Consider the following 27,403-nt stretch of genomic DNA (forward strand, 5'->3'; position numbering starts at 1 on the left):
AGGATAAAACAACTCTCAGGTCACACTCCATCACTGAGGGAAGTCGGGGCAGGAACTTAAGGCAGGAACCTGGAGGAAGGGATGCTGCTTACTGGCTTGCTCTTTCTGACTTGCTCAGCCTGCTTTCTTACAGCACCCAGGACCCTTAACTCAGGCCTGAGACCATTCACAGTGAACTGGGCACTTCCATATCAATCATTTGTCAAGAAAATGCACCACAGGCCTGCCCACAGGCCAATCTGTTGGGGACATATTTGCAATTGAGGTTCCTCTGCCTAAATGACTCTAGCTTGTGTCACGCCAACATAAAACTAGCCAGCACACACATGAGGCACATATAGGCAAAATATACATACACATACATTTAAAAAGTTAAAATGTGATTTCTCAGTTATGTATTGCAAGTGCTCAATTGATTGATTATTTTTAAGGGCTTTTGTTTCCCTGAGTACTTGTCACTCCCCACGTGCTTTGGGCAAGGTGACCTCATAGCCTCTTCCTTGCCTGGGGCAAAGAGCAACAGATAAATGAAGAAATGCTACTGGTCAGCATGATCCAAAATCATTCAGCAGGAACCCAGCATTTTCTACATAAAAATGGTTTTATTTGGATTATAAAAAGAGCATATTACACCCGGGCGGTGGTGGCGCACGCCTTTAATCCCAGCACTCGGGAGGCAGAGGCAGGCGGATCTCTGTGAGTTCGAGGCCAGCCTGAGCTACCAAGTGAGTTCCAGGAAAGACGCAAAGCTACACAGAGAAACCCTGTCTCGAAAAACCAAAAAAAAAAAAAAAGAGCATATTACATGCAAAAAAAAAAAAAAACATTCAAGGCAAAAAAAAGAAAGAAAGAAAAGAAATGTAAGAGAAAGTTAAAATCACTCCTGATACCAATCCCCTCATAACATTTTGATTTACAGTCTTCCAGGTATCTTGTCTATAGGTATATATGTGTGCATACCTACGTTCTTTTGTCTTAAAAAGAAGTATGTTCATGCTACAATTGGTGTTGTCCAGCCAACTCTATTCCTCTAACACAGTGGTTCTCAACCTTCCTAACACTACGCCCCTTTAATACATTATGGTGACCTCCAACCATAATATTATTTTGTTGTAATTTTGCTACTGTTATGAATTGTAATGTAAATATCTATGTTTTCTGATGGTCTTAGGAGACCCCTGTGAAAGGGGTCACAATCCACAGGTTGAGAACCACTGCCGTACAGTAGAGTAGACATTGTTCAGAACAATGTCAACCATGTGACTTTGAGAATTCTGTGCTTTGTCATTTCTCCTGTGGAAACAGGTCCAAATATCACAGAGACTTATGTGTAAGCAGCTGTTCCCGCTTCTACCTGAAGCTAAGTGTCCAACATGGTAACCACTAACCACAAGTTACTACTTAAGTGAAAAGTCATTAAAATTAAGTGCTTATTAGCTAAGCCAGGTGGCCAGGCACGGTGGCCCAAGCCTGTAATAATCCCAACACTAGGGAAGCTAGGGTTAGGAGGATTAAAAAGGGGTTGGAAACCAACCTTGGCTGCAGGGAAAGTGTCAGGTCAGCCTAGGGTAGAATGGGACTCTGCTTTAAAGGAAATTAAAAATAAAAATGAATAAATAAATAAAATCTAAGACAGGAGTGGGGAGGCACACATGTGGGTGTAAACGTTTAATATCGTTCCTCAGGAAATTAAAGCATATTTCTTCTCCTCTTCTTCCTAGAAAACTTGGATGAAACAATTGCTCTGCAGACCAAGAACAAGCTAGAAAAAAATACTACTGACAGCAAAGGCAAGCTTTACCCAGGTAGGATTTCCTTAACTGGGCTGGGTTTTATTTTTCCTAGCCATTGAAAAGAATAACTGGTTTTAGTGGTAAATAATGAGCCTCAGTAAACATTAATAAAGCATGACAGATTTTATAACATTTTAAATCCTCAAATTCAACCATAGGAATAACCACATGTAACTTTGGCTACTTGATAGCCCATCCTGGCAGAGAATCCGTATTGCCACAAGCATGGGAAAGTTCTTTTGTTTGGGGTCTTCTTTGTTGTTTTTTTTTTTTTTTACTAGGCTGGGAATTGAACACAGAGCCTCAGTGGGGAAGGCAAGCATTCTACCATAGAGCCACACCTCTGGCGCTGCACTAGGAAGTAACGCGGATTTGTAACAAAGACTCCTTGGGGATGGCTGGTCACTAGACCTGAGCAAATCCTCCATAAAGCCTCCATTCGGGCTGCTTTCTTAGCGACCACCATCCCAGGCCATCTGTCATTCCCCACTGCCCCCACATCTCCTCTCTCCCCGCCAGATTATCCCTCTGGGATGCTCTGTGCTCCTCCACAATATGCCCCTTTCCAGCGTTTCCCTTCCACTCGCAGCCCTGCTCTGCCCAGCAAACAGCACAGAACTGAGCTGTGTGAAGAATCTTCCTCTCAAGGGAGGGAGGGAGGAACAAAAAGAGAAAAGATTGCAGGCTGTGGATTCCTATGCTTTAACCATTGTGCGCCCAGCACAGAAATGACACATATGTTGGTGACGCTGTAGTGTGCCCTTCAGAATGATACTTTCATGCAGGGTTTTTGTTGTTGTTGTTGTTGTTTTGTTTTGTTTTGTTTTGTTTTGTTTTAGTCTGGTTTTAATGCTAGGGCTCAAAGGCAGCCCTTTATGCTTGCTAGACAGGCATTCTATCACGCAGCTCCATGTTAAGCCTTTAAACAGATTTTTTTCTTTTGTATTTATTTGTTTTATGTGTATGAGTGTGTGAGTGTGTGAGTGTGTGAGAGTGTGTGTGTGTGTGTGTGTGTGTGTGTGTGTGTGTGTGTGTACAGACCAGACGTCAACATCAAGTGGCATCCTTACTGCTTCCCTCCTTGTTTTTTGAGACACAATCATTAACTGAACCTGGAGCTCATACATGTGGCTACATTAACTGGCCAGCAAGTCCAGAAATCCCCCTGTAGTGGCCTCTCCAGTGCCAGGAACTCAAGAGGTCAGAAGATGGCAGCAAGAGGATTGGTAGTTCAAAGCCAAACTAGGCTACATGAGACATTGTCTCAAAAAAATATATATATTCTTATTTGTAACCAAGACCTATTATAGCACATCCGAGTTGTCAACACTAAATTAAGATAAATAGGGCTGAGTGTAGTTGGTTGTCTTTACTCTTTTGCTCTTTTGGGGGCCCGCCACCCAGCTCCCAAATAAATCACACACAGAGGCTTATTATTTCTTATAAATGCTCAGCCCTACCTTGACTTGTTTCTAGCCAGCTTTTCTTAAATTAGCCCATCTACCTTTTGCCTCTGGGCTTTTACCTTTCTCTATTTCTGTATATCTTTCTTTACTTCTTTCTCTGTGGCTTCCTATATAGCTGGGGGGGGAGGGGCTGGCCCCTGGAGTCTTCCTCCTTCCCTTGCTCCTCCATCTTTCTTGCCAGATTTCTCTTCCTATGTATTCTCTTTGCCTGCTAGACCTGCCTATCCTTTCCTGCCAAGCTATTGGCCATTCAGCTCTTTATTAGACCAATCAGGTATTTTAGACAGTCAAAGTAACACAACTTCACAGAGTTAAACAAATGCAACATAAAAGAATGCAGCACATCTTTGCATCGTTTAAGCAAATGCTCCACAGCATAAATAAATGTAACACATCTTAAAATAATATTCTACAACAGCTGAGGGTTTAACTCAGTGGTAGAACACTTGCATACATGAGGCTCTGGGTTTGATCACCAGCCTAGGCCCTCCTCAGAGAAGGAGGGAAGGAAGAAGGAAGGGAAGTAAGACAAATAGTCAGTTTTGATTGTACATGCCAGCTACTCTGAAGGCTGAGGCAGGAGGATTGCTTGGGCTAGGAATTCAAGGATAATATAGTGGAAAAAGCCAATCTCTAATATGTTAATAACAAGCAAGACAAACAGTTGCTCTCTAATAACAATGTGGTTGAAGGAAGAGTGCCCATGAAGAATTTGGAGTGCTGAGAGTCTGGGCCCAGCTTATTGATTCGGGGGGGGGGGGAGGCAACCATAAGCATCTCTTTCTTCCTGGGGCCTCCGTTTCCTCTTCTGTGAAATGAAGGTAGACGGTTGGATTAGATAACCACTGAGATCCCTTTCAGTTCAAAAACTACAATGTGACCTCAAACTGTATCTTTTCAATAAAGTTTGTTCTGTATTGAGAATTAAGGAAGGTAGGAAATGGTGTTATAACCACAGTGCACTATCTGATCACAGTGCCGTCAGAGAAGAGTCACGAAGAAGCAGACAGCACCAAGGAAGAAGCCGCCAAGATGGAAAAGGCATACGGAACCCTGAAGGATTCTACAAAGGATGACAACTCCAACGTAGGAGGAAAGCCGGATGAAGCCAAAGGTCTGGATCTAACAGCTCCGGGTTGGCGATGAGGCTGGGGAGGCGGGTTTCAACACTCAAGGAGGGCAGTCCAAAGCAAAGCCCCTTTCCCCACAGCACGATCTGCACAGTTGAGATTCACAGTGCAGGGTGATCCAACATCAAGCCCACACAGTGCAGTCTGCGTAGTTCAGATCAGCATGCGGCACCTTTGCTTAAATAACAGTGTGTTTTAATGGCCTTCAGTCTTCTGGGATGACAAGTTGGTTTCGTTCTTTAGTTGTGCTTGGGGATGGATATTCATGGTTGAGGGAATATCTGCAGTCATTTATATATTTGTTTTGATGTTGGGTTTATAATCCTACTTTATTGAGCAATATTTATTTATTTATCTAGAGAAGAAAGGATTTATTGGGCTTACAATTCCACATTTTGTTTAGTTGGTTTGGCTTAGTGTTTTGAGACACGTTAGTCCAGACTGATCTAGAACTCTATGTAACCCAGGCTGGCCTCAAAATTATCGCAACCCTCCTGCCTCAGCCTCCTGTGCACTAGAATTATGGGCATGAGCAATATTTCTTCAAATTGTTTAATGGTTTTCAAAATAATCACAATACAACTTACTCAGCCAGGTCGTTCAAGTGTACAGGTTTAACAAAGCAAACTTCTTACTTACTCAAGAAGTGATGTGGCATGGAAATATCCTTAAGAACTTGATAAAAATCATAAATGCAATGCATCAATTTGCCTTATAAAAATAAATGTATTCATGGCCTACAAAATTCACATCTTCTTAGAATTTTCCAAGCTTTCCCAGAAACCACCCACCCTCCAGGAAAATGACTTGGTGCTTTAAATTTTAAATTGTTAAATCTTTTGGTTAGGGCAGGATGTGGATCCTGTGGTGTGCTCAGGGTTTGAACCCCTTTTAATTACAAGTTTCATTGTTACTGCATAGAAAAAATTATATCCCTGTGCGTCAAGACACCTCTTTTGAAACATTGCATCTTTATCAGAAGCTGCGCAGAGATATTGGCTCCTGCTTTACCTTTCTGTCCTTAGGAAATGCTGACCTCTTTGGCATAATTGGAGCCCGCTAGGTCTTCCCAGTGTCTCGTTAGTAGGTTTATTTGGGCATTTTATTCCTCAGGAAGAGAGGAGGGTGAAAGTGGGTCAGTTCTCCCTCCTGGAGGAGGGGAATTGGCACTCAGCTAAGTGGTCATCTGAGAACACAGCACTGGACTCTACATTGGCCTTGTATAACTTCCCATGGTAATGAGTGGATGGGCTTTGCTTCTCCTTCCTATGCTATGAGGTCATATGATTACCTGGCCTCTCACGCTTATGCCATAACTCTTTAGCATTTTTTTACATTTATTTATCTATTTGGTTATTTATTTATTGTGTGTGCACACACGACTTCTAACACTCAGGAGCACATATATACATGACAGCACACATGGGTGGCCAGAGGACAGCTTGTTCTCTCCTCCTGCCATGTGACATCCAAGGATGGAACTCACAGGCTTGACAGAAGTGCCCTTTACCTACTGAGCCATCTCATTGGCCCTGCATTTGCTAACATTTTTTTAAAAATATTTGAGACAGTCTAACTATGTAGCCTTAGCTGGCCTGGAACTCAGTGCTCAGACCAGACTGCCCTCAAACTCACAAAGATCCACCTGTCTCAGCCTCTCCAGTGCTGAGATTAAAGACATTTGCCACCGTGCCTGACTGTTACACTTTTCTATTGTCCTTCCATTCTTGTCCATTGGTGACAATTTTATGGGGAAATTGGCACAGTGTGGCTGTAGGAACCCCTTATTATTCCGCGGTTGCCTTTTCAGTCCCCCATCTTCGCTTTCAGCTAACAAGATATCCTAGAGCCACTTGTTGCTAGAGTTTTCCTGCCTTGCCCACAGTCAGGACAAATCTTTGTCACCCGCCAGTCCCACAGCAGCTCAGGCCCAACCAAGTAAACACAGAGACTTATATTGCTTACAAACTGTATGGCCGTGGCAGGCTTCTTGCTAACTGTTCTTATAGCTTAAATTAACCCATTTCCATAAATCTATACCTTGCCACATGGCTTGTGGCTTACCGGCATCTTCACATGCTGCTTGTCATGGTGGCGGCTGGCAGTGACTCTCTCTGCCTTCCTCTTCTTTCTTTTCTCCTCTCTGTTAGTCCCGCCTATACTTCCTGCCTAGCCACTGGCCAAACAGTGTTTTATTTATTGACTAATCAGAGCAATTTGACATACAGACCATCCCACAGCAGCCACTCCAGATTTTCTTTCCACAAGACTTGAGACCAATTCCCTCAAGGAATTCCATTTCCTCCCTCCCTTCTTTCCTTCTCTTAGGTTGGAGAGATAGCTCAGCAGTTAAGAGCAATGGCTGCTCTTCTAGAGATTCTGAGTTCAATTCCCAGCAACCACATGATGGCTCACAACCATCTATGGTGGGATCTGATGGTGGCATAAAGGCGCACATGCAGACAGAACACTAATATGCATAAAATAAATAAATAAACCTTCTCTTATTCCTTCATGTGCAAAAGTCATATTCCCTAGGAGCACAGCAACCACACAGTAAGTCCTTTAACCTGCTTGGGCAGCATGCCAAGTGCTGAGGATGACACCCTGTATTGCAGTGCAAGCATCCCCAGGCATGGGTGTAACATACCTCTGCTTTTCTATTTGTAAAGAAAACACTGTGAGTAACGGAGCATGAAGGAAGTGATGGTACCGACTATGTAGAATGGGAGTGCACATTAGTCACCTTTATCTCATCATAACAAAATGGCTGAGAATCATAAAGAGAAGGGTTTTTGGCTCACAGTTTGAAAGGATCCAGTCCATCATCTGTTGGTCTCGTTGCTTTGGGCCTGTGGTAGGTGGGACATCGTAGGCAGGGCACTGGCAGAGCAAAATCACTCACTTCAAGGGGGAAGAACAAGGTAGAGGCTGGAGTCCCGCCCTCCCCATTGAGTGTGCCCCCCCCCCCTCCACCATAACCACCTCTTAAAGTTTCCACAACCAGCTATGGTGCCGCCCTGGGAACCTGCACCTAGAAAGACCTTCCAGATCTGCTCTGTAGCAGAGCATCTGCAGACTGGTGCTGGTGAGAGATCTCATCTTTTGTGGGCTTTCCATCTGGTAGTGATGCAGAGAGAAGAGGATAAAACTCCATCCATCTAGTGTTACTCTCCATATTCGCTCTCCTCGGTCTTTAGGAAGGTGGTAGAGATTTAGGGTTTAAATTAGCTTCCTGTTCCACACAACCCTTGACTACATTACTCTACAGTAAGAACAAACAAGTCCAGCATAGCTTAGAAAACACCAAAGTAAACAATGAGTTAAGGACCTTTGTCTTACAGTTGCTTGTTTGCTCTGTTTTTCAATGGTTGTTTGGCTTCTGTTATAAAAATCCAATGAGGAACACCCACTGGCTCTATGCAAAAGTACATGCCTGGATGTGGTTGAAGACAAGACTGATGGGTTGCTGCTTCTTTTTCTTTCTCTCTTTTTTTTCTTTTTCTTCCTTTCTTTAAATATAAAGTCTTTAACCCTAGTTGGCTTGGAACTCACTCTGTAGCCCAGTCTGGCCTTGTATTTGTAACGGTCCTCTTGGATCAGTCTTCTGAGTGTTGGGAATAAAGACCTGAGCCACCATGCCTGGCAGAGATAATTCCCCTCTCTACATAGGCAAACACAAGCCATACACATGCACATACATCCTACTTTTTGGTGAGCAGGCATGTGGAGCACGGGCTTTTCTCAGAAGAGAATGTTGGAGGCACTGCAGAGTAGAACGTAGACTAAGGTAATGACCCAGCTAAAAGACATAACTGTAAGCAGGACACACTGGCAAGAATGTTTGCAGAGAGTCTCTTTTGGTTTGGGAATATGAGGTGATGGTCCCATGTAATCACAGTAAATGTTTCTTAACCATGCCAAGCAGATTGTGGACCTCTGAGCAATATATATATAGGACTAATAGTAACAACAACAATATCCTAGGTTTTTATCACTTCACTTTACAAAATATGTCTACTTGCATTTAGTTTCATGAAAAATCCAGTATAGTGACTGCAGAGCCGGCTCTGTAGTTAAGAGCACTGGCTGCTCTTACAGAGGACAAGGGTCTGGTTCCCAGCACCCACATCAGTGGCTCACCACCACCCGTAACTACAGCTCCAGAGGATCCAATGCCTTCTTCTGAGCTCCTCAGGCACAAGCACACTTGTGGCATACCTTCACACAAACACACATAAACAAAAATTAAAATTTTAAATCAAATTGAATTTTTACCACAAAATATAACACATTTATTAATGAATGAAAAATAATTCATTTTACTTTTGAATATAATTTATACTATTTAAACTATTGCTTTCTATGGGGACTCATATTTTCTTATTTATTTGTATTTATTTATTTTGGTTTTTTAAGACAGGGTCTCAGCTAGTCCAGACTGAACTTGAATTTACTATGTAACTAAAGCTGACCTTGAAGTCCTGACCCTCTTGTCTCTACCTCCCCAATGCTGAGAACACAGATTTGAGTCACCACACCTGGCACAGATTAACGGTATTTTTTCACATGATGATTTTTGATTGGTAAAGTTATTTGTATGATTCAATAGTTGTTCCTAAATTTAGGAATATGCCAATAATGAAAATTTTATTCTAATTCTAACCATATCCAGAGAGTTGCTTAATTTGTCTCTAAAGACCAAAGGAATGCAGTTTAAAATGTTCCATTATCTAAGTTTTAACCTTCTGCCAGCTGGATGTGTACTTACTCACGATGTGTGAGTCACTGAAAGTATTTTTTAATGAATTGGTTTATTTTTTATAAAATAACAAGGTGTTTTGCGTGTGTGTGTGTGTGTGTGTGTGTGTGTGTGTGTGTGTGTGTGTGTGTGCACAGTGACCATAGAGGTCAGAGGTGGTTGTGAATCACCACCTGGGTGCTGGCAATGGAACCTGAGTCCTCTGGAAGAGCAACCAGTGCTCTCAACCACTGGGAAACCTCTCCGGCCCCTGAAAATCTTTTGAAAACTCATCCAAGGGATGAGCTAAGCATTGTAGCACCATAGGGCTCATTCCAGCACCACCATTTGTCATGCTGCTAACCAGATAATGGAATTAAGCTGGAAAAGGTGGCCTCTGAGGTGATTTTCACCTAAATGTCTTCTCATTCCCGTCCCTTTTTTTATAGAAGCCAGAAATGTCAGATACTTAATTCATAAACTGACAACTGACGTGAATCCTCTTTCTTAAGCAACGTAAGAACATGTCTCCATTCAGGTCCCAAGTCTCTCCGTTAGACATGTGCAAAACAGAGTCTGGTCTTCTCCTCTGAGCCAGCCAGAGAGATGGGAGCTCAGACAAACCTGGGAGGCTTGTATCAACCCACGTTTCCGAAGGACATCAAAGGAAGTGTCTCCTCCTATGTAAACCCATAAATTGCCTTTCCAGAACCCACCCCCTAATTAACAAACCAGTAAAGCAACATGCAAGAAACAAATTGATTAATATAAGTGCTCATGACCAGAGAGCAGTAAAACTGGGCCTTGAACCCGTGACCCCTGACTCCTAACCCGGGCCTTCCAGTGTTTACAACAGCATCTTGTGGGCATTCAAAATACCAGCCCTGTGGAGAAATAATGTTCTTCCTCCTTCTGTCCCTTCTTTTTTCTTCTTCACTCTTTACTCCTCCTTCTTTTCTCAAGATAACATCTCACATAACCCTAGCCCGCCTCAGACTCCCTAGCTGAGGATGACCTTGAACTCCTGAGTGCTGGGAATACAGTAATGCATCACCATTTCCATGTATGTGGTGCTAGGCATCAAACCCCGGCTTCGAGCATCCTAGGCACGAACTCACCCAATTGAGTCACAACCTCAAGGAGTGGCTCTGTGGCCCTTTCGGGTGTTCATGCCCGTGGCTTTGATATGTGCATTCCAAAACCTTAGTCGGGTAATATTGACATGGCTTTAAGCATTACATAAAACACGTCTTTATTAACACTTGGGTTTTTGTTGTTGTTGTTGTTATTGTTTATTTTTTTATTTGATGGGGCAGCACACACCCTAGCAGGCACACAGAGGTCAAAGGACAGTTTTCAGGAGTCAGTTCTCTCTTTCACTGTGTGGATCTGGGGAATTGAACTCGGGTCATTAGATTTGGCAGCAAGTCCATTTATTTGCTGGCCCACTTTTTTTTTGGGGGGGTGTCTTTCTATTGTTGTTTGTGTTGTAAATGTTCTTGAAGTTCTAATGTCTTTAGGGTCTGCTGTACTCAGTAGATTAACCATATGGATTTCTACGCTTTTGCCCTGGGCAGGAAGAGGTGAGGATAGCGTATCAGGGCCAACAAAGCCATGTGTAAGGAGGGTATTTCTCCTCAAGCGCTGAGGACCAGAACAACCAGAGAGGCAGGCCTGCGTCTTGACTCTGGCTCTCGTCCACCTACTTCAGCATGTGTTTTAAGGCTCATGCCATATTACCTCAGCCATGAGCTATTTTTTTCCAAAGGCTGCTGAAACAAATTGGAGAGAAAAAAAATAGCCCAATGTTCCTAAGTGGACTCTCATGGGCTTTCAGTGCATGCTGCATAAATAAAAGATTTACTTTAGAGCTCAGAGAAGAGAAAATGTAAATAAAAGCCAGCTGCTCCTCTCCGAGAGCAGAGGACACCTGACTTCATTTCCGCTTTTGCCCAGGCCCCAGTAAATGTGTGGAGGGCTCAGTACCAGTGGCATTGGCTGCCAGACTTTGCCACACATTAGAACCACCTCAGGATTATTTGTTAAAAGGCTGATGCTTGCTTATCCCTAGATATGTGTTCATTTTCAGGGTTCGTCAGTGGGCAGCAAAGACTTAAACCCACTGAGGAGACCATGACTATGCCTGAGGAACCAGGAGGCGAAGGGCTGACCTGTCGTTTTATTTTCTATCAGTTGAGAGCTGCCCTGTTATCATAGGTGAATAAAGAGAGGCCCGGAGCTCAGTCGTGAAGGGCACGGGCTGCTCTTCCCGAATACCCAGGTTCCGTTCCCAGACCCCACATGGCAGTTCATAACCATCATGTAACTCCAGTTCCAATGAATCCCACACCCTCTCTAGCCTCCAGGGACACCAGGCCCACAGTGCACTTACATACATGCAGAAGAAAAAAAAACACTCATACACATAAAATAAAAAAATAATAAATCATTAACTAGAAGGGGCACAAAGATGATACACATAAAATGAAAATTAATAAATCTTTCAATGGGGAGGGCTCGAAGGTGAAGAATGTGTGTTGTGTCTTTTTAAAGCAGGGTCTCACTAGGAAGCTCTGGCCACCCTGAAACTCAACATGTAGATCAGTCTGACCTCAAATTCAGGGAGACGCTCTGCCTCTAACTCTGCTTCTGCCCCTCTGCCCGTCTCTGCCTCAAGTGCTGGGATTAAAAATGTGAACCTCAGCGGCGGTGGTGGCATACGCCTTTAATCCCAGCACTTGGGAGGCAGAGCCAGGTGGAGCTCTGTGAGTTCGAGGTCAGCCTGGTCTACAAAGTGAGTTCCAGGAAAGGCGCAAAGCTGCACAGAGAAACCCTGTCTTGGGGGTGGGGGGAGTGGGCCTCTATCCCCTCCAGGCTTAAAATTTTCAGGCTGCTTTTGAACTCCCTAGGTAGCTGAGGATGACCTTGAACTCCAGACCCTCCTGCCTCCACCTCCCAAGTGCTGAGATTACAGGCGTGGATTACCAAGCCTGGTTTGTGTGTTGCTGGGGATAGAACCTGGAGCTTTGTACATGCTAGGCAAACACTCTGAACTGAACTACATTCTATTTTCAGGCCCTCAAGATAGTCTCAACCTTCTTAATTCAGCATTTTTAATGTAGTATTTAAATAATGAGGAAGCACTGATTTTCTTTTTCTCACATAAGATTTCCACATTGTAATATGATATCAAAGATTAGATTTTCAAAAGAATGCTTTGAATTATTTTTAAAAATTATTTAAAGAATTTATTAAGATATACTCAAAAGTTTCAGAAACCCTAATTATCTAATATGATAATTTGTTATCTATTTATTAAAATAAATCATATGAAGATCACTAACTTGATTTAAACTCTTTATAAGAAAAATTAAGTCTGAAGTAGTCTAAACTTCACTAAGATTTATTTTCTTCTTCAAAATGCCTCATCTAACTAAATTATTTTGAAATAGAAATCACTATATTACTAAATCCAGAAAGAGACATGGTGGATCACATCATAGTCCCAATACTCAGAAGGCAGAGGCAAGAGGGTATCCACAAGTTGGAGACCAGCCTGGTCTACGTAGAAAGTTCCAGACCAATCAGGAATCATGGAGAGACCTTGTCTCAAATAAATTAATAAGCTAATTTACCAAATCTTGTTGGCCAACTCACCAACAAGTAGCAAACAGTAACAATGTACATGTTGCTTATGCTGAATTATTAACACTAACCAGGGACATTGTTTTGTACATGTTCTGATTTTTTTTATTTGTTTAAATGTGTTATTATTTATGAGAGGGGGAGTGGGCATGTATGTGGAAGTCAGAGAATAATTCTCAAACACTAGTTCTCTCCTTCCCACCTCACGTGGGTTCTTGGTATCAAACTTTGGGTCATCAGATTTCTGAAGCAAGTGCTGATAACCCACTGAGTCATTTTGCCAGCCCCATCCCCTGACATCCATGAAAACAAGCCATTGAAACCAAAGCCACTCCTCATAGGCGAAGACAGTGAACAGGGCTGAAAAGTATGGCAGATCACTTTGATTGGCCATTTATCCTTTTTCCATAGAAGTTTCTCAGCACTTCGTTGGAAACCTGATAGCATGAGGTCATAATGATGAAGTCTGCATGGGCTTCAAGCCAGGCAGAGAGCCGTCCAGAGAGCCCTCTTAAAGGCGGCTGTGGAAACTAGAACCCTGGCAGATCTTAGGGCAGTGATACACGGCACACGGACTGTCGTCAGATTCCCCAAGCTCAGTCCTGGCTCTGCGACTAACTGGACGTGTATATGTGATATTGCTTTGCTCTCTTTGTGCCCAGCTTCTTCATCTGTGAGATAAGGGATGACAATAGGGTTGCCTCAAAAAGTTGTTTAGCAAGAAGAGTAGATGAGAATACATTTTTTTTGGGAGCAGAAAGAATAGCCCGAGGCACTTGGTAAGCGCTCGGCCCAGCTCAACCAGACAGAGCTCTAGGCAGTCACGAGTGGCATCGGGTTGATGTGGCCTCAGGTTGATGTCATTGCCATACTGCCATTGGGCAGCCTGGGCCTGTTCCACAGAGGCTCTGGACTTTGAAGGCCTCTACTGTTAGATGAAATGGGGAGGAGCTACCTGGTGTCTTGCTGCATACACTTTGAACATGGAGAATTCATCTGGTTAGAGATGATCGACTTCTTCTGTGTATGATGAGTTCTATCACTGTCTGTGTCTGAAGGTGGGATCTGGTCTTTCAGATGATGCACATATGAGAAACCAAGCAGGTCACCGCCCAAATTCCAATGCTATTATTTCTGGGCCTTAGCCAAAACACTCAGATTCCTCATTCTTAAGGTAATAATACCTACTTCCAGACACCGACGCCAATGGTATCCCGGAATACCCGGTATCCCAAGGCTCAGTTATGCTGGGAAACTCAACCAAGAGTTGTATATATAGTTTTATATTCATATATCAGTATATCTGAAGGAGTTTTATTAGAGCTGGTTCAGAAGTTCACCATCCAGACAGAACCAAAGGCCTGGTCCCACCTTCCCATCTGAGTGTTGACTTAGACCCTCTCAAAACTGGGCTTAGAGTCATAAGAGATACTACAGCCAGAGATCTGGGACCTTCAACAGATGGAGGTGGTAAATATCTGCCAGTCTGACTCATCCCTTGACTTGAGGCTGCTCCTCAGAAGCACCATCCCTAACCTGAAATCACCCAGTCTAAGAATCATGGGGACCCATCGATCTGGTAAATGGAATGGAAATGTCTATGCAGAGGCTGGAGAGATGGCAGTTGAGAGCACATAATGTTCTTGCAGAGAACCTGATTCAGTTCCCAGCCCCCATATCAGACGACTCATAACTGCTTGTAAGTCCAGCCTCAGGGAATCTGATGCCTTCTTCTGGACTCCATGGACACCTAAATTCACACATGCACACACACACACACACACACACACACACACACACACACACACACACAAATACACACAATTAAAAATAAAATAAATCATTTTTTAAAAAAGTCTAAGCAGACATCAAACTAAATTTGTGTGCAGTATAACTAACTATCCTTGATACTTAGCAACATGGTCTGTGTCTGGAATCTTATCCACAAGTGTTCTCTTTGAAAACTCCCTAGACACTGGGCAGTGGTGGTGCACACCTTTAATCCCAGCACTCAGGAGGCAGAGGCAGGTGGATCTCTGTGAGTTTGAGGCCAGCCTGGTCTACAGAGTGATTTCCAGGACAGTCAAGGCTGTTACACAAAGAAACCCTGTCTCAAAAGAAAAAAAAAAAACTCCCTACACATGAACACATGTGTGCACACATGTATAGAACCATAAACACTACTCAGCTGTTAATCCACCTACCAGTTGCTCTCCAGGTTCAGTATTCATGGTTTTGAACATGGCTGTGCCTTTGAAGAAGAGGTACGGTGACGTTTTATGTTTGCTCTGACTCTCTTCTTCCTTTTTCCAGGCAAAACGGAAGCCTATTTGGAAGCCATCAGGAAAAACATCGAGTGGTTGAAGAAACACAACAAAAAAGGCAACAAAGAAGGTAGGAGCTTGCTGCAGCCACACCTCACAAACTCACCCATCCCCCGGGGTCTTATCACACTATGATCCTTGGAGTCCAACTGACTGAGTTAATGTCTCCTCTCAAACTCAGACTCTCAGGTGTCAGGGGGGATATGCCCCCACTTCTATTTGGCTTTTTTAAAGTCATTGTAGAGAAGAATGGTTTTGTTTGCTTGATCGTTTTATTTTTGAGACAAGGTCTCACTGTGTGGCCTAGGCTAGCCTGGAAGTTTCTGTGTAGACCAGGCTGGCTTCAAACTCACAGAGTTTCACCTGCCTCTGCATCCCTAGTTCTAGGATTAAAAGTGTGCGACACCACACCACACCAAGCCCGAGTAATGGGTTTTATTACGGCATTTTCCTAATACTTTTTTCTTATTGGTCTTCTCCCTACCTCCTCCAGCTCTTTGCCCTCCTCCTGCTGGTCCCCCCCTTCAGTAGCTCCACCCCTGCTCCCTTGTCACATATATTTCCTCACTCTTGTCTCCCATAAGATCTCTTCTTGACCTTTCATGGTCCCCTTTCTAGTTTCCTGTCTTATGCCCTTACTCACACACATACACACACACACACACACACACACACACACACACACACACACGAGATACATACAAGAGTTAAAATCCAGAATCTGCATCTACAAGAAGAACATGCTGCTTATCTTTCTGGGTCTGGTTTATTTCACTTAACATAGTTTTCTCCAGTTCCATTCACTTCCCTGCAATTCTCATAATTCCATTTTTCTTTACAGCTGAATAAAATGTCGTCGTGTAGATGAACCACATTTCTCTATCCACTCACCTGTTGATGAACATCTAGACTGATTATACTTTTTAGCTGCTATGAATGGTGCAGCACTAAACACAGACCTACACATAACCCTGTGGCAGGGCCTAGGACCACCACATGATCCACCTATACCACTCTTGGGTTTATATTCAAAGGACTTTATTTGCAGTTTTTGTTTTGTTGTTGTTTTTTTGTTTTGTTTTGTTTTGTTTTGTTTTGAGAAAGCACTGTACAGATTTCTGTAGTGATGCAGCAGTTTATATCCCCATAAGGACCTGCTTCCCTAACATCCTCAAACATTTGTTGTTTTCATTCTTAGCCACTCTGAGTGAGGTAAGATAGCTAAGAATGTGAAACACATTGTCAAGTATTCATCGGCCATTTGTGCTTCTTTTAAGAAGCACCTGTTTGGATCTCTGTGAGTTCAAGTCCAACCCTGTCTAAGTAGTGAGTTCAGGGATAGCAGAGCTAAATAGTGGGACACTTTTTCTAAAAACAAACAAACAAAAAACCTGCCTGTTCAGTCCATTTGCCCATTTATTGATCAGATGATTTCCATTTGTGTGGATGCATTTACACAAGTGTACATATGTATATATGTGGGAGGCCAGAGGTCGCATCAAGTGTCTTCCTCGATTGCTTTTCACTTTATTTTTTATTCCATTTGGGGAGGGGGTACACACATGCCACAGCAGGTCTCTAGAAATCAGAAGACAACTTGCAGGAGTCAGCTTTCTCCTTCCACCATGGAGTCCTGGTGATCAAAGTCAAGTGGCCAACCTTGTCAGCAAGCACCTTTACCTGCTGAGCCGTCTCCCTGGCCCTCTATATCATTTTTTGAGATAGAGTCTCTCACTGGACCTGAAGCTAGCCATTGGCAAGACTGGCTGGCCAGTGAGCTTCAAGAATCTGCCTGTCTTAGCCAGGTGTGGTGATGCACAACTTTAATCCCAGGGCTTGGGAGGCAGAGACCGGTGGATCTCGGTGAGCTCGAGGCCAGCCTGCTGTCTTTAAAAAAATAAATCAATAAATCTCCCTATCTCTACCTCCCCAGCACTGGATTACAGATGTGCTCCACCACACTCAGCTTTTCACAGTGGTGCTGGAGCTTTGAACTCAGGTCCCCGCGCTTGCATGGCAAGCATTTTACCAACTCCATCTCCATCTCTAGCTGCCGTGATTTAGATTTGTGATGTTTAACTTTGGTAGCTCTTTATATAGTCTAGGTACTAACTTCCTGTCTGGTGTAAAGTTGACCAAGACTTCCTTCCGTTCTTCCTCTTCACTCTAGTGATAACCTTTTGATTCCATGTGATCCCACTTGTCATGCCCTGGAGGTATTTCCTGTAGCACTGGAATCCTTCCAGAAAGTTCTTGCACATGCCTATATCTGGAAATGCTTTTGCTGTCTCTCTCTAGCAGTTTCAACACTCTAGGTCGTATATCAGGATCTTTGATCTGGGGCTAAAGTTAAGAATACGTGCTGCTCTTGCAGAGGACCCAGGTTCAATTCCCAGCACCCCCTGCCATCTCCCAATTATATAACTCTGTTCCAGAAGAGCCAATGACCTCCAGTGGCACAGACCTACATGCAGGCTAAACAGACATACACATAAAATAGTTACAGTCAAAGTTTTTTTTAAAGTTACTTGATCATTTTGAATTGATTTTTGTGCAAGGTTAGAGGTATACGTGTAATTTCATTCTTCTGTGGAAATCCGGTTTTTTTCCAGCACTATTTTTTGTTTTCCTCCCCAATGTATGTTTTGAATGCCTTTGTCAAAAATTAGGTGGGATTTATATCTGGTCCCCTATTCTATTATTTGTCTACATTTCTCTCTCTTTTTTTTTTTTTCTTATTGATACCATACTGTGTGTGTCAGCATGGCTCTGTAGTATAATTTGAGGTCTGGTTTTACACTCCCAACATTGGTCTTTCTGCTTGTTAGTCAGGGTCTTTGGAGTTTCCATGTGAGGTTTAAGATGTTTTTTCTCTAGTTATGTGAAAAATGTCATTGGAATCCGATAGGGATGACATTGAATCTGTATACCACTTTTGGTAATATAGTTATTGTCACAATATTAATTCTTCCAGTCCATGAGCATGGGACATCGTTCCATCTAATTTCTTTCACTTCCTTGGTTAGGTAAAGGACTGTGGCTGGCCTGAAACCCATGTAGACCAGGCTGCCCTTGAACTTACAGAGATCTGCTTGCTCTGCCCCTGCGGTGCTGGGATTGAAGGTGTGCACTGCCACACTTCGCTTGGGGGCTTGTTTGTTTCGTTGGTCTTTTGAAGCTGTTATGAATGGGATACTTTCCTCATTCCCTTCTCAGTGGGTTTGTTATTATTTTGTAGAAAGGCTGCTGCTGTCTGCGGGTTGATTTTGTGTCCCGCTGCTTTGCCGACGTGTTTACCAGATCCAAGAGGGACAGTGGAGTCTTTAAGGTCTTTTCGATGTAGGGCAGTGTCCTCTGAAATGGGGACAATTTCACTTCTATCTTTTCTATTTTTGTTGCTTTTCTTTCTTTATCCTGATTTATTGCTCTCCTTATGCCTTTAAATACTATACTGAATAAAAGTGGACAGAGTGTTCACTTATCTCACGATAGATGTTACAAGTGTTGGAAGAAATGTTTTCAGGTTTTCTCTATTTAGTATAAGGTTGGCTGCAGGTTTGATATGTATGTATCATGTATGTTTTTGTTGTTTTTATTGAAATATGAAACCTCATTTCTTTTTTTTCAAATCAGATTTTCAAAGCATTTTCTTTTTTATCTTATTATGAAAAATGTCAAGTAAAGACAAAGTGAACAATATAATATTCCCATGTTTCTAGCACCTGTCTTGAATAAGGATCAGATTTTTGACATTTTGTCTATCCTGTCTTACCTACCCCAGCTTTCTTCGAGGTTTATTAATATCACTGTCATTTATTTTTGTTTGTTATGAGACAGGGTCTCACTCTATATACCAGGTTGTTGTCCAAATCACAGCAATCCTCCTGCCTCAGCCTCCTCAGTGCCGGAATGACAGGTGTGAGGCACCTCACCTGGCTCTTAGAGCGTTTTAAACGGGTATTTTCTGAGCACATATTGGGTATATTCTGTAGCCACAAAGGCAGTCCCTCACTTACATAAAACAAACTTAAGAACCAGACCCTGTTCAGAGTTCCAGAGATGTAAAGGACAAATAGATGCAGCAAACACACACAGAGATACACACACACACACACACACACACACACACACACACACAGGGAGCTTACCCTATCCTGGGACCCTGGTTGGACTACTCAGTATTGTCCTCCTCAGGCATAGGAGCAGTAAGGAGCTGAGAGGGTCGGGTGGGTCGTCTTGGCAACACAGACAGCTGGGAAAAGGGCTGCAGGGAGGTCGAGTCTCTTGCTTTAGGAGAAGTGATAGCTATAGTTAATAAGCGTGCAAGGAGACTATTGTGTTCCGGGAACTGGAGCTGTTTATTTCCCCCAGGAACCTGTGTGTCTGTGGGGAGGGGCAGCAGTCAGGTATAGGAAGCGATGGCAGCCAGGCCAGGAAAGGGGCTTGTATGCTCCACAGTGGAGGGTAAGTTTTAGCCACAGGAGCCTAAGCTGGAAGCTAACGTGTCTTTAAAAGAAAAGCACCCAGCAGTAGTGTAGCTACAGACTGAAAATAAGGCCCTGGAGAGCAAGTGGGGGCCAAGATCTGAAGCAGAACCATGAGGCAAGAAAAGATGAGGCAGAAACATAAGCGAGCAGAGGAAATGAAGAGAGAAGAGAGGCTCACGGGCTGGGAGGAGTGTGAGCAGTTCAGACTGATTCCAGGTGGTCAGCCAGGGCAGCTGCAGAGCAATGCCCCCAGGCTCTGGAATCATTTAGATCACAAAAGATCTTCTAAGCAACGGGGTGTGCCACCCTGAATATAAGAAATGTGCTAACAGGGGATTTCGCCATTGTAGGACATCATAGATGAAACAAACACAAATACAATCAGGTGATACACTGAGTCTGGTACGGCACCTCACAACTTGTCAGCCCAGCACCTGAGAGTCTGAGGCAGGAGGATCACCATGAGTTCGAGGCCAGATAAGGCTCCATAGTGAGTGTAAGACCAGTCCTGTCTACAATATGTGACCCTGTCTCAAAACAAGAAAAAAACTAGCCGGGGATATAGCTTAGTGCTAGCCTCCTGGCCTATAGAAGGTTTAATCACTATTACCACAAAAATAGATAAATTAGTGAATAAACAAATTAAGGAGCGGGTCAAAGGAAGTGCTCATTCGAAAGACAGACAGAAAGAAGCCAAACAACATCAACCTCCGGCCTCCACATGCATACACATATGCACACCCACACAGGTGTTTCCACACACATACAAACATGCATATACATACAGACACATACGAAACAATTTACACAACCTTATTTCATCAACCCTGACACTGTTTTAAAATGCAAATTTTCTGTATCACTAAAGCTATCAAGGACTTCAGATACTCAAAAATTAAAATGTTCCTTTGTTTTGGTTTATCGAGACAGGGTTTCTCTGTATAGCCCTGGCTGTCCGAGAGCTCTCTCTGTAGACCAGGCTGGCCTTGAACTCAGATATCCGCCTGCCTCTGCCTCCCCAGTGCTGGGATTATAGGCGTGTACCACCACTGCTTGGCAAATGTTCCTCTGAGTGTCAAAGAAATTCATCATGCACCAAACTGCATTCAAAAGCAGGTGCAAATCGCAGACACACCAGTGTGGAGTGTTCACTTCTGATTCACACGTGCATCTGACTTCTGGTCACAGCCAGCACTGTGCTGTTCCCATCCAGTCCCATTCCAGGGTGAGCCACCCAGTGCAGCCTCGAACTCTGTGTTTGAAGAAGGAAGGGACTGTGAGAAAACTTCGCCATGAGGGTATTGTCTCTGCTTTCCTTTGCCTCCAAGAAGCAAGGACACCATGTGGTAAATAGTGAGCTCTGCCTCCTCAGCTTCCCTATGAGTGCTGCTTGGCGTGCACAGGGTGACTCTGGATGCCTGTGGAGGTCTAGGTGCTAGGGTCCTGCCTTGACTGCAGCTGTATAGACAGGACAACTAACGGTGAACTCTGACCTTTGGCCTCTGTCATTTTCCTGTTTGTCGGGCGCCTGGGTGACCTGAATCTCATTCTAAAACCCGGGGAAGAAAAATCTGTGTGGTTACAAGGATGCTGACAAGCTCTTTGTATTGTTTACTCTCTGTTGCCGTGTTAAAATGCCATGGCCAAAGGCAGCCAATAGAGGAAAGAGTTGATTTGGGCTTACAGCTCCGAGAAGGGGTCCACACGGCAAGAGATGCATGGCAGCAGACAGCCAGAGCAGGAAACTGGCTATCACAGTTTATCCATTCACAGACAGCAGAGAATGAGTAAGAGCCCCATGGAGGGTAAGGCTATAAACACTCAAAGCCTATCCCCAGGGACATACTCCCTCTAACAAGACTACATCTCCTATGAGTTTGATCATCTAAGCATGACCAACTGGGGACCAAGTGTTGAACGTGATCTTCCGGTGGACATTTATCGTCCAAACCATAAGCCTCTTGGATTTTGTTTTTCAAAACAGGGTCCCAGGTAGCCAAGGCTGGCCTTGAACTTGCTAGACAGTAGGAAATGACCTTGAACTTCTGATTCTCCTGCCTCTACCTTCCAGGTACAGGGATATATACTGTGCTTTTTAAAAAGTAAATTGCGCAGGGCGGTGGTGGCGCACGCCTTTAATCCCAGCACTCGGGGAGGCAGAGCCAGGCGGATCTCTGTGAGTTCGAGGCCAGCCTGGGCTACCAAGTGAGCTGCAGGAAAGGCGCAAAGCTACACAGAGAAACCCTGTCTCAAAAATCAAAAAAAAAAAAAAAAGTAAATTGCAAACTGGGCATGCTGTCACACATGTGTAATTCTAAGACTAGGAAGGCTGAGGCTGGAGAATTGCCTCAAGTTCAAATCTCTGGTCTTCACAGTGAGTTCCAAACCAGTCTAAACTACAGAGTAAAACCCTGTTTCAAACAAAAAAACAAAAATTAATACTTGAAGAACCAAAGAGATGTGGGAAGGGTGTGGGGGTCTTAGAAAGATGGTGTGGTCTTCCTTGAGGACCTCTTCTTTATTTTGGGTGCATGGTTTGATGGTTTGCCTAGATTTTTAAAGATGGACATAGGAAGCAGGAAAGGTTTGACTTTTTAATCCATGTATAGAACTCAGGATCACAGAAATTCTTAACTTGGAAAAACAAAGCAAAAAAAAAAAAATGTGTTATCATACCAACAAGGGCATAAGCTGAAATCATAAACTCAGGAGGTTGGAATAGCTGCTGCTTCTAACCATAATTTTGCTACATGTGTGAAAGCAGCAGTTTTTGGACCATTCTTGATTCAGCAGCAGCACCTTCTGGGAGTTTGTTTAAAGTGCAAAGACCGGGTCCTCACCTCAGACCTGAGTGTGAATCTGCTTCTTTCCAAGAGCCCCATGCACACAATCACACACATGAACATTAAAATTTATAAAGCCCTGGTCTATGAAGCTGTTTCCTTGTTGGCCAGAAGGGATGATGGTATATTCCCCTGGGTTGTAACAGAGAGATAATATGGTACCCAAAAACACTTTAAACAGCACACACAGTACAGCTCAAGCCCAGAACATCATGTCTTCCATTATGAAGGTCAAGGCTGGAAATTCACTTAATACACAAAATGTCTCTTTTTTTGTTTGTTTTTTGTTTTTTGAGATAGGGTTTCTCTGTGTAGCTTTGCACCTTTCCTGGAACTCACTTGGTAGCCCAGGCTGGCCTCAAACTCATGGAGATCAGCCTGGCTCTGCCTCCTGAGTGCTGGGATTAAAGGCATGTGCCACCACCGCCCGGCACAAAATGTCTCTTAATGATAAATACTGTGATGTGTTGTGGATATCACTCTGTATAAATAAAATGCTGATTGGCCAGTAGCTAGGCAGGAAGTATAGGCGGGATGGGCAGAGAAGAGAATTCTGGGAAGTGGAAGGCTGAGGCAGAGAGACGCTGCCAGCCACCGCCACAAGAAAGATGTAGGGTACTGGTAAGCCACGAGCCACCGTGGCAAGGTATAGATTGATAGAAATGGGTTAATTTAAGATGGAAGAACTAGATAGCAAAAAGCCTGAGCCATTAGGCCAAACAGTTTAAATAATATAAGCGTCTGAGTGATTATTTTATAAGTGGGCTGTCGGACTGCCGGGCTTGGCAGGTCCTGGAGAGAAAACTCTACCTACAGTGATGGGTTTTCTTTTTTCCTGATCTTTGCTCACAATATTCTAATCATATTTTCTAGGCTATGACCTTTCAAAGATGAGGGACTTTATCAACCAGCAAGCTGACGCTTACGTGGAGAAAGGCATCCTGGATAAGGATGAAGCCAATGCCATCAAGCGCATCTACAGCAGCCTGTGAAGATGGCAAGCAACCCGAGCCTTTCAACTGTTCCAGCAAAAACAATATAGCTTCAAAACTAATTCGGCGGTTAAAGATTTACCAGCCCAGGAGTATTAGAATGTGCTGAATTTATAGTAGTTAACCCCTTAGGAATGGGCAAAATAGAGCTCTCTTGCCATAAATACCTTATGAAAAGTAAAGTGTTCGTAAGCTGAGGTTTTTGTATATAGAATCCGTATTCCCTCTTGGATTTACATTTTATAATCAGAGATGTGCTGCTCTGGAAAAGCCTCTAGTGGGTTGCACATAGATCGGAACCTTCCTCCCACTGTCTGAAGCTCCCGGAAGATCTGAGTGGTCCTGTCTCAAGGCATGCTGGACACCTGAGCACCTTGTTGGATGTTTGTTAAACGATGTTTCCACTAGCAGTTCTCTGTTGGGCACTGAAATAAATCCACATTTCTTCATAGCCTTGATGCTCTTGAGAAACAGCAGCTTCTTTAAAAAAAAAAAAAAAAGGTTTTCATCGAAATAGAATTATATCATTTTTCCTCCCTCTAGCCCAGTGGTTCTCAGTCTCCCTAGTACTTTGACCCTTTAACACAGTTCCTCATGTGGTGGTGACCCCCAATCATAAAGTTATTTTCCATGCTACTTCATAACTGCAATTCTGCTGCTGTTACAAATCATAATGTAAATATCTGTTTTCCTACTGGTCTTAGGTGAGCCCTACTGAAAGGATCGCTCAACCCCCCAACAGATCAAGATCCGCAGATTGCAAACTGCTGCTCTAGCCTGTCCCAACCACTCTCCTTCCAGCCCCTTCTGTGTCCCCAACATACAAACAACAAAACATCTCCTTTTGGGGATGCCCTTTTTTGTTGTTTGTTTTATTTTTTTTTGTTTTTCGAGATAGGGTTTCTCTGTGTAGTTTTGGTGCCTGTCCTGGAACTCACTCTGTAGACCAGGCTGGACTCAAACTCACAGAGATCCTCCTGGTTCTGCCTCCCGAGTGCTGGGATTAAAGGTGTGCGTCACCACCACCCGGCAGGGATGCCCTTCTTAATCAGCTCTCTGTTAGACCCAATGACACAAAAAGGAGGTTGAATATGGGTACAAGAATCAGTGAATATAGCCTGGGAGTATAGCAGTGACAGAATGCTTGTGTGAAGGCCTGGATTTAATCCTCAGCACCACACACACACACTCACATAAATGCACACCTATATGAACACATACCTGCACACAGTCACACACATGAACACATAAATGACATGCACATAAATACACACACAAAATTGAATTTATTAACAATTTATTCCCTACCTATATTTCCCTTTTTTTTTAAACTTCTTTGAGTTTTCAAACACTTATTGCTCACTCCATAGAGATGAACATTTACATAGACAAGACGCCAAATGAGGTCACACACTGTTCAAACGCAACGTCAACGTGTCTGCTCCATTGCAGTCATCTAACCTGGATTTGACACAAGCCATGCTTTCTCTCCGGCCAGCAAAGGAGCAGGCAGGTATGGGCAGCAACAGGGATAAAAATCACCCGAAAGAAAAGGTTATAGACTTTAGGTTCCTGCAACTTGTGTGTTCACCGCCACCACAAGCACAGGACTGAAAAACAACCACACAGCTCAGTGGTCCTCCCTGGACGTCGGTGCTCCCAGATCAAAGGTGGCACTGGAATACATCACTCTGTGTGAGATAATTGCGTAAGTACATTATATATGCTCGCCCGGAACCATCAACATTACAGGCTTTGTGAATTAGCTGCACTTACTTCCTGGGACCTGCTGGCGCCTGGGCTGCTGTTCTGAAGCCAGTCACACTGGGCTTTCATACCTAAGATAGCTACAGAAGCAAACAAAACACAAAGCCTGTCAGGAACACAAACTAATCTCTCCCAGCGGTGGCGGCGGCGGCGTTCTGGAGAAGCCAGTACCCAGCAGCAGGTGAGTGTGGAGAGGGAGGTTCAAAACGCCTTTGCCCAAACTGCACTTCCCGAGGCGCCATGACTCAAACGGTTTAATGAATCAGCTCTGTCAACAGACTCCACTTTAGCCATGGCACACATCTGCTCCTACCTCAGATAGGAAACCGGTTCAGGCTGGATCACCTTAGCCTCTCACTTTTCCAAAGCGTACCTAACTAAGTATCTATGCAGGGTTTTTTCAGTAAGAAATTTCTTTCTCTTATTGTAATCGTCTTAGTGCCTCTTGGTAACCAAGACAGAAGGGGCACACTTGATCCTATTTTATAAACAAGAATATCCCTTGACAAAGGGATCAAGGACACTGGATAAGCTCACATTCATGAGGTCAACAGGTGGAGACCCTGGAGCAGAAGTCAGGTTTGAGAATCTAGAGCCTCTCTACAGTGATTCTGTTCCAAGGGTACTTCAGTACTCTGTCCGTGAGACAGAGGCAGCAGGGGCTCAAGCTTGAGGGAAACCTGAGCTACACAGCAAGACCCTGTCACAGGAGAAAAAGAAACAGAAATGGCCAACCCTGATGACAAAAGCCTGCAGTCCCACTCTGAGAGAGTGAGGCAGGAGGATTGGGAATTGAAGGCTGCCTGGGATACTTAACAACTTGCAGTTCCAGGCAGCCTGGCCTGTGTGGCATACCTCAGGAGGCTGAGCAGCACTGCTGTGCATTTGGGGCAAGGTAGGGCTACATAGGAAGTTTAAAGTCAGCCTGTGCTAGATAACAAGATCCTGTCAGAACAAACAAAATATCCCTCTAGTCCAGCACAGTTAAATCATGGCTACAAAATTACTCAGTTTGAAGACAAGATAATTTTAGCTAGAAATTGCTGACAGGAAAAAAAAAATAAAACACTTGAGAAATATATTTGAGCCAATGGTCATAATTTCAAATTTGAGCTTCTGTGATTTCATCAGTCTTGGCCAAATTATGTTTCTACAGGACATAACTATGTTTTTATTATTCCTATATCCACAGTAGCTTGCTTAGGCCTCTTCTGTCTTCCTTTTGGTTTTCTCCTTTTCCAGTTAAACCTCCACAGCTCAAGTATTAACAACAGAAAAAGAGGAAAAAAAAAAAAAAAAAACAGCAGCAGAAACATACTGCCAAGAGACTAGCCCAACTCTGAGCTGGAGAGATGGCCTCATGTGCAAGCCTGGGGAACTGAATTCAGATCTCTTGCACACATGAAAAGGGCATGGGGGCTGGAAGGGTGGCTCAGGGGATAAATCTCTTCCTGCTAAGCAACCTGGGGCAAACTGGATAGCTCCACTAGCTGGAATTGGTGAGTTCCAGGTTCAGAGAGAGAGAGCCTGAGTCAATAAATAAAATGTAAAGCGATAGAGGAAGACACCCGTTGTCATCTTCCAGAAACACACAAACACACGTGTACACACACACACACACACACACACACACACACACACAGAGAGATAGAGACAGAGACAGAGAGACAGCAAGAGAGAAACACCCTATTTCAAGGGTGCTTTGAGCAACAATGAACAAAACACAAAGGATTATGTTAAGTGAGAAACAAACAAACCAACAAGACAAAAACAGCTTCCACTTCCCATCATGGCATCGACTGGCCCTCCCAAGGCTGAGTCTGGTAGTTTGAATGAGAATGGCCCCCAGAGGCTCACATATATGAGTTTGTGGTCACCAGATGGTGGAACTATTTGGGGAGGATTAGGAAGGTGTGGCCTTGATGGAGGAGGTGTGTCTAGGGGAGGGCTCTGAGGTTTCAGAAGCCCAGGCCATTCCCAGTTAGTTCTCTCTGTCTCATGTTTGTGGATCAACATGTGAGCCCTCAGCACCGGTTCAGCACCATGTCTGTCTGCCTGCCTGCTGCCATGTTCCCCATCATAATGGTCATGGACTCAACCATCTCAAACTGTGAACCCCCCCAAAGCTCTTTGTTCTAGATGTTGTCTTGGTCATGGTGTCTTAGCACAGCAACTGAAAAGTTACTAAGACCAGGACCTGGGACTGCAGCCTCCA

At 43.7% G+C, this 27,403-nt stretch overlaps 1 protein-coding gene across 1 annotated transcript in view; it reads left to right on the top strand.

Annotated features, from left to right (window-relative positions):
* Scg3 (secretogranin III) overlaps positions 1-23,879 on the top strand; it is a 41,523-nt gene extending 17,644 nt beyond the window's left edge. The window contains exons 9-12 of the mRNA XM_028864972.2: positions 1,722-1,805; positions 4,236-4,373; positions 15,089-15,169; positions 23,303-23,879. Coding sequence (XP_028720805.1) covers positions 1,722-1,805; positions 4,236-4,373; positions 15,089-15,169; positions 23,303-23,421 — 422 coding nt within the window. The 3' untranslated portion in view covers positions 23,422-23,879. The remainder of the gene's footprint in view (positions 1-1,721; positions 1,806-4,235; positions 4,374-15,088; positions 15,170-23,302) is intronic.
* Positions 23,880-27,403: the final 3,524 nt, after the last annotated feature.

This window comes from Peromyscus leucopus, chromosome 14, assembly GCF_004664715.2.
Source record: "Peromyscus leucopus breed LL Stock chromosome 14, UCI_PerLeu_2.1, whole genome shotgun sequence".
In the NCBI taxonomy this organism is placed as follows: Eukaryota; Metazoa; Chordata; class Mammalia; order Rodentia; family Cricetidae; genus Peromyscus; species Peromyscus leucopus.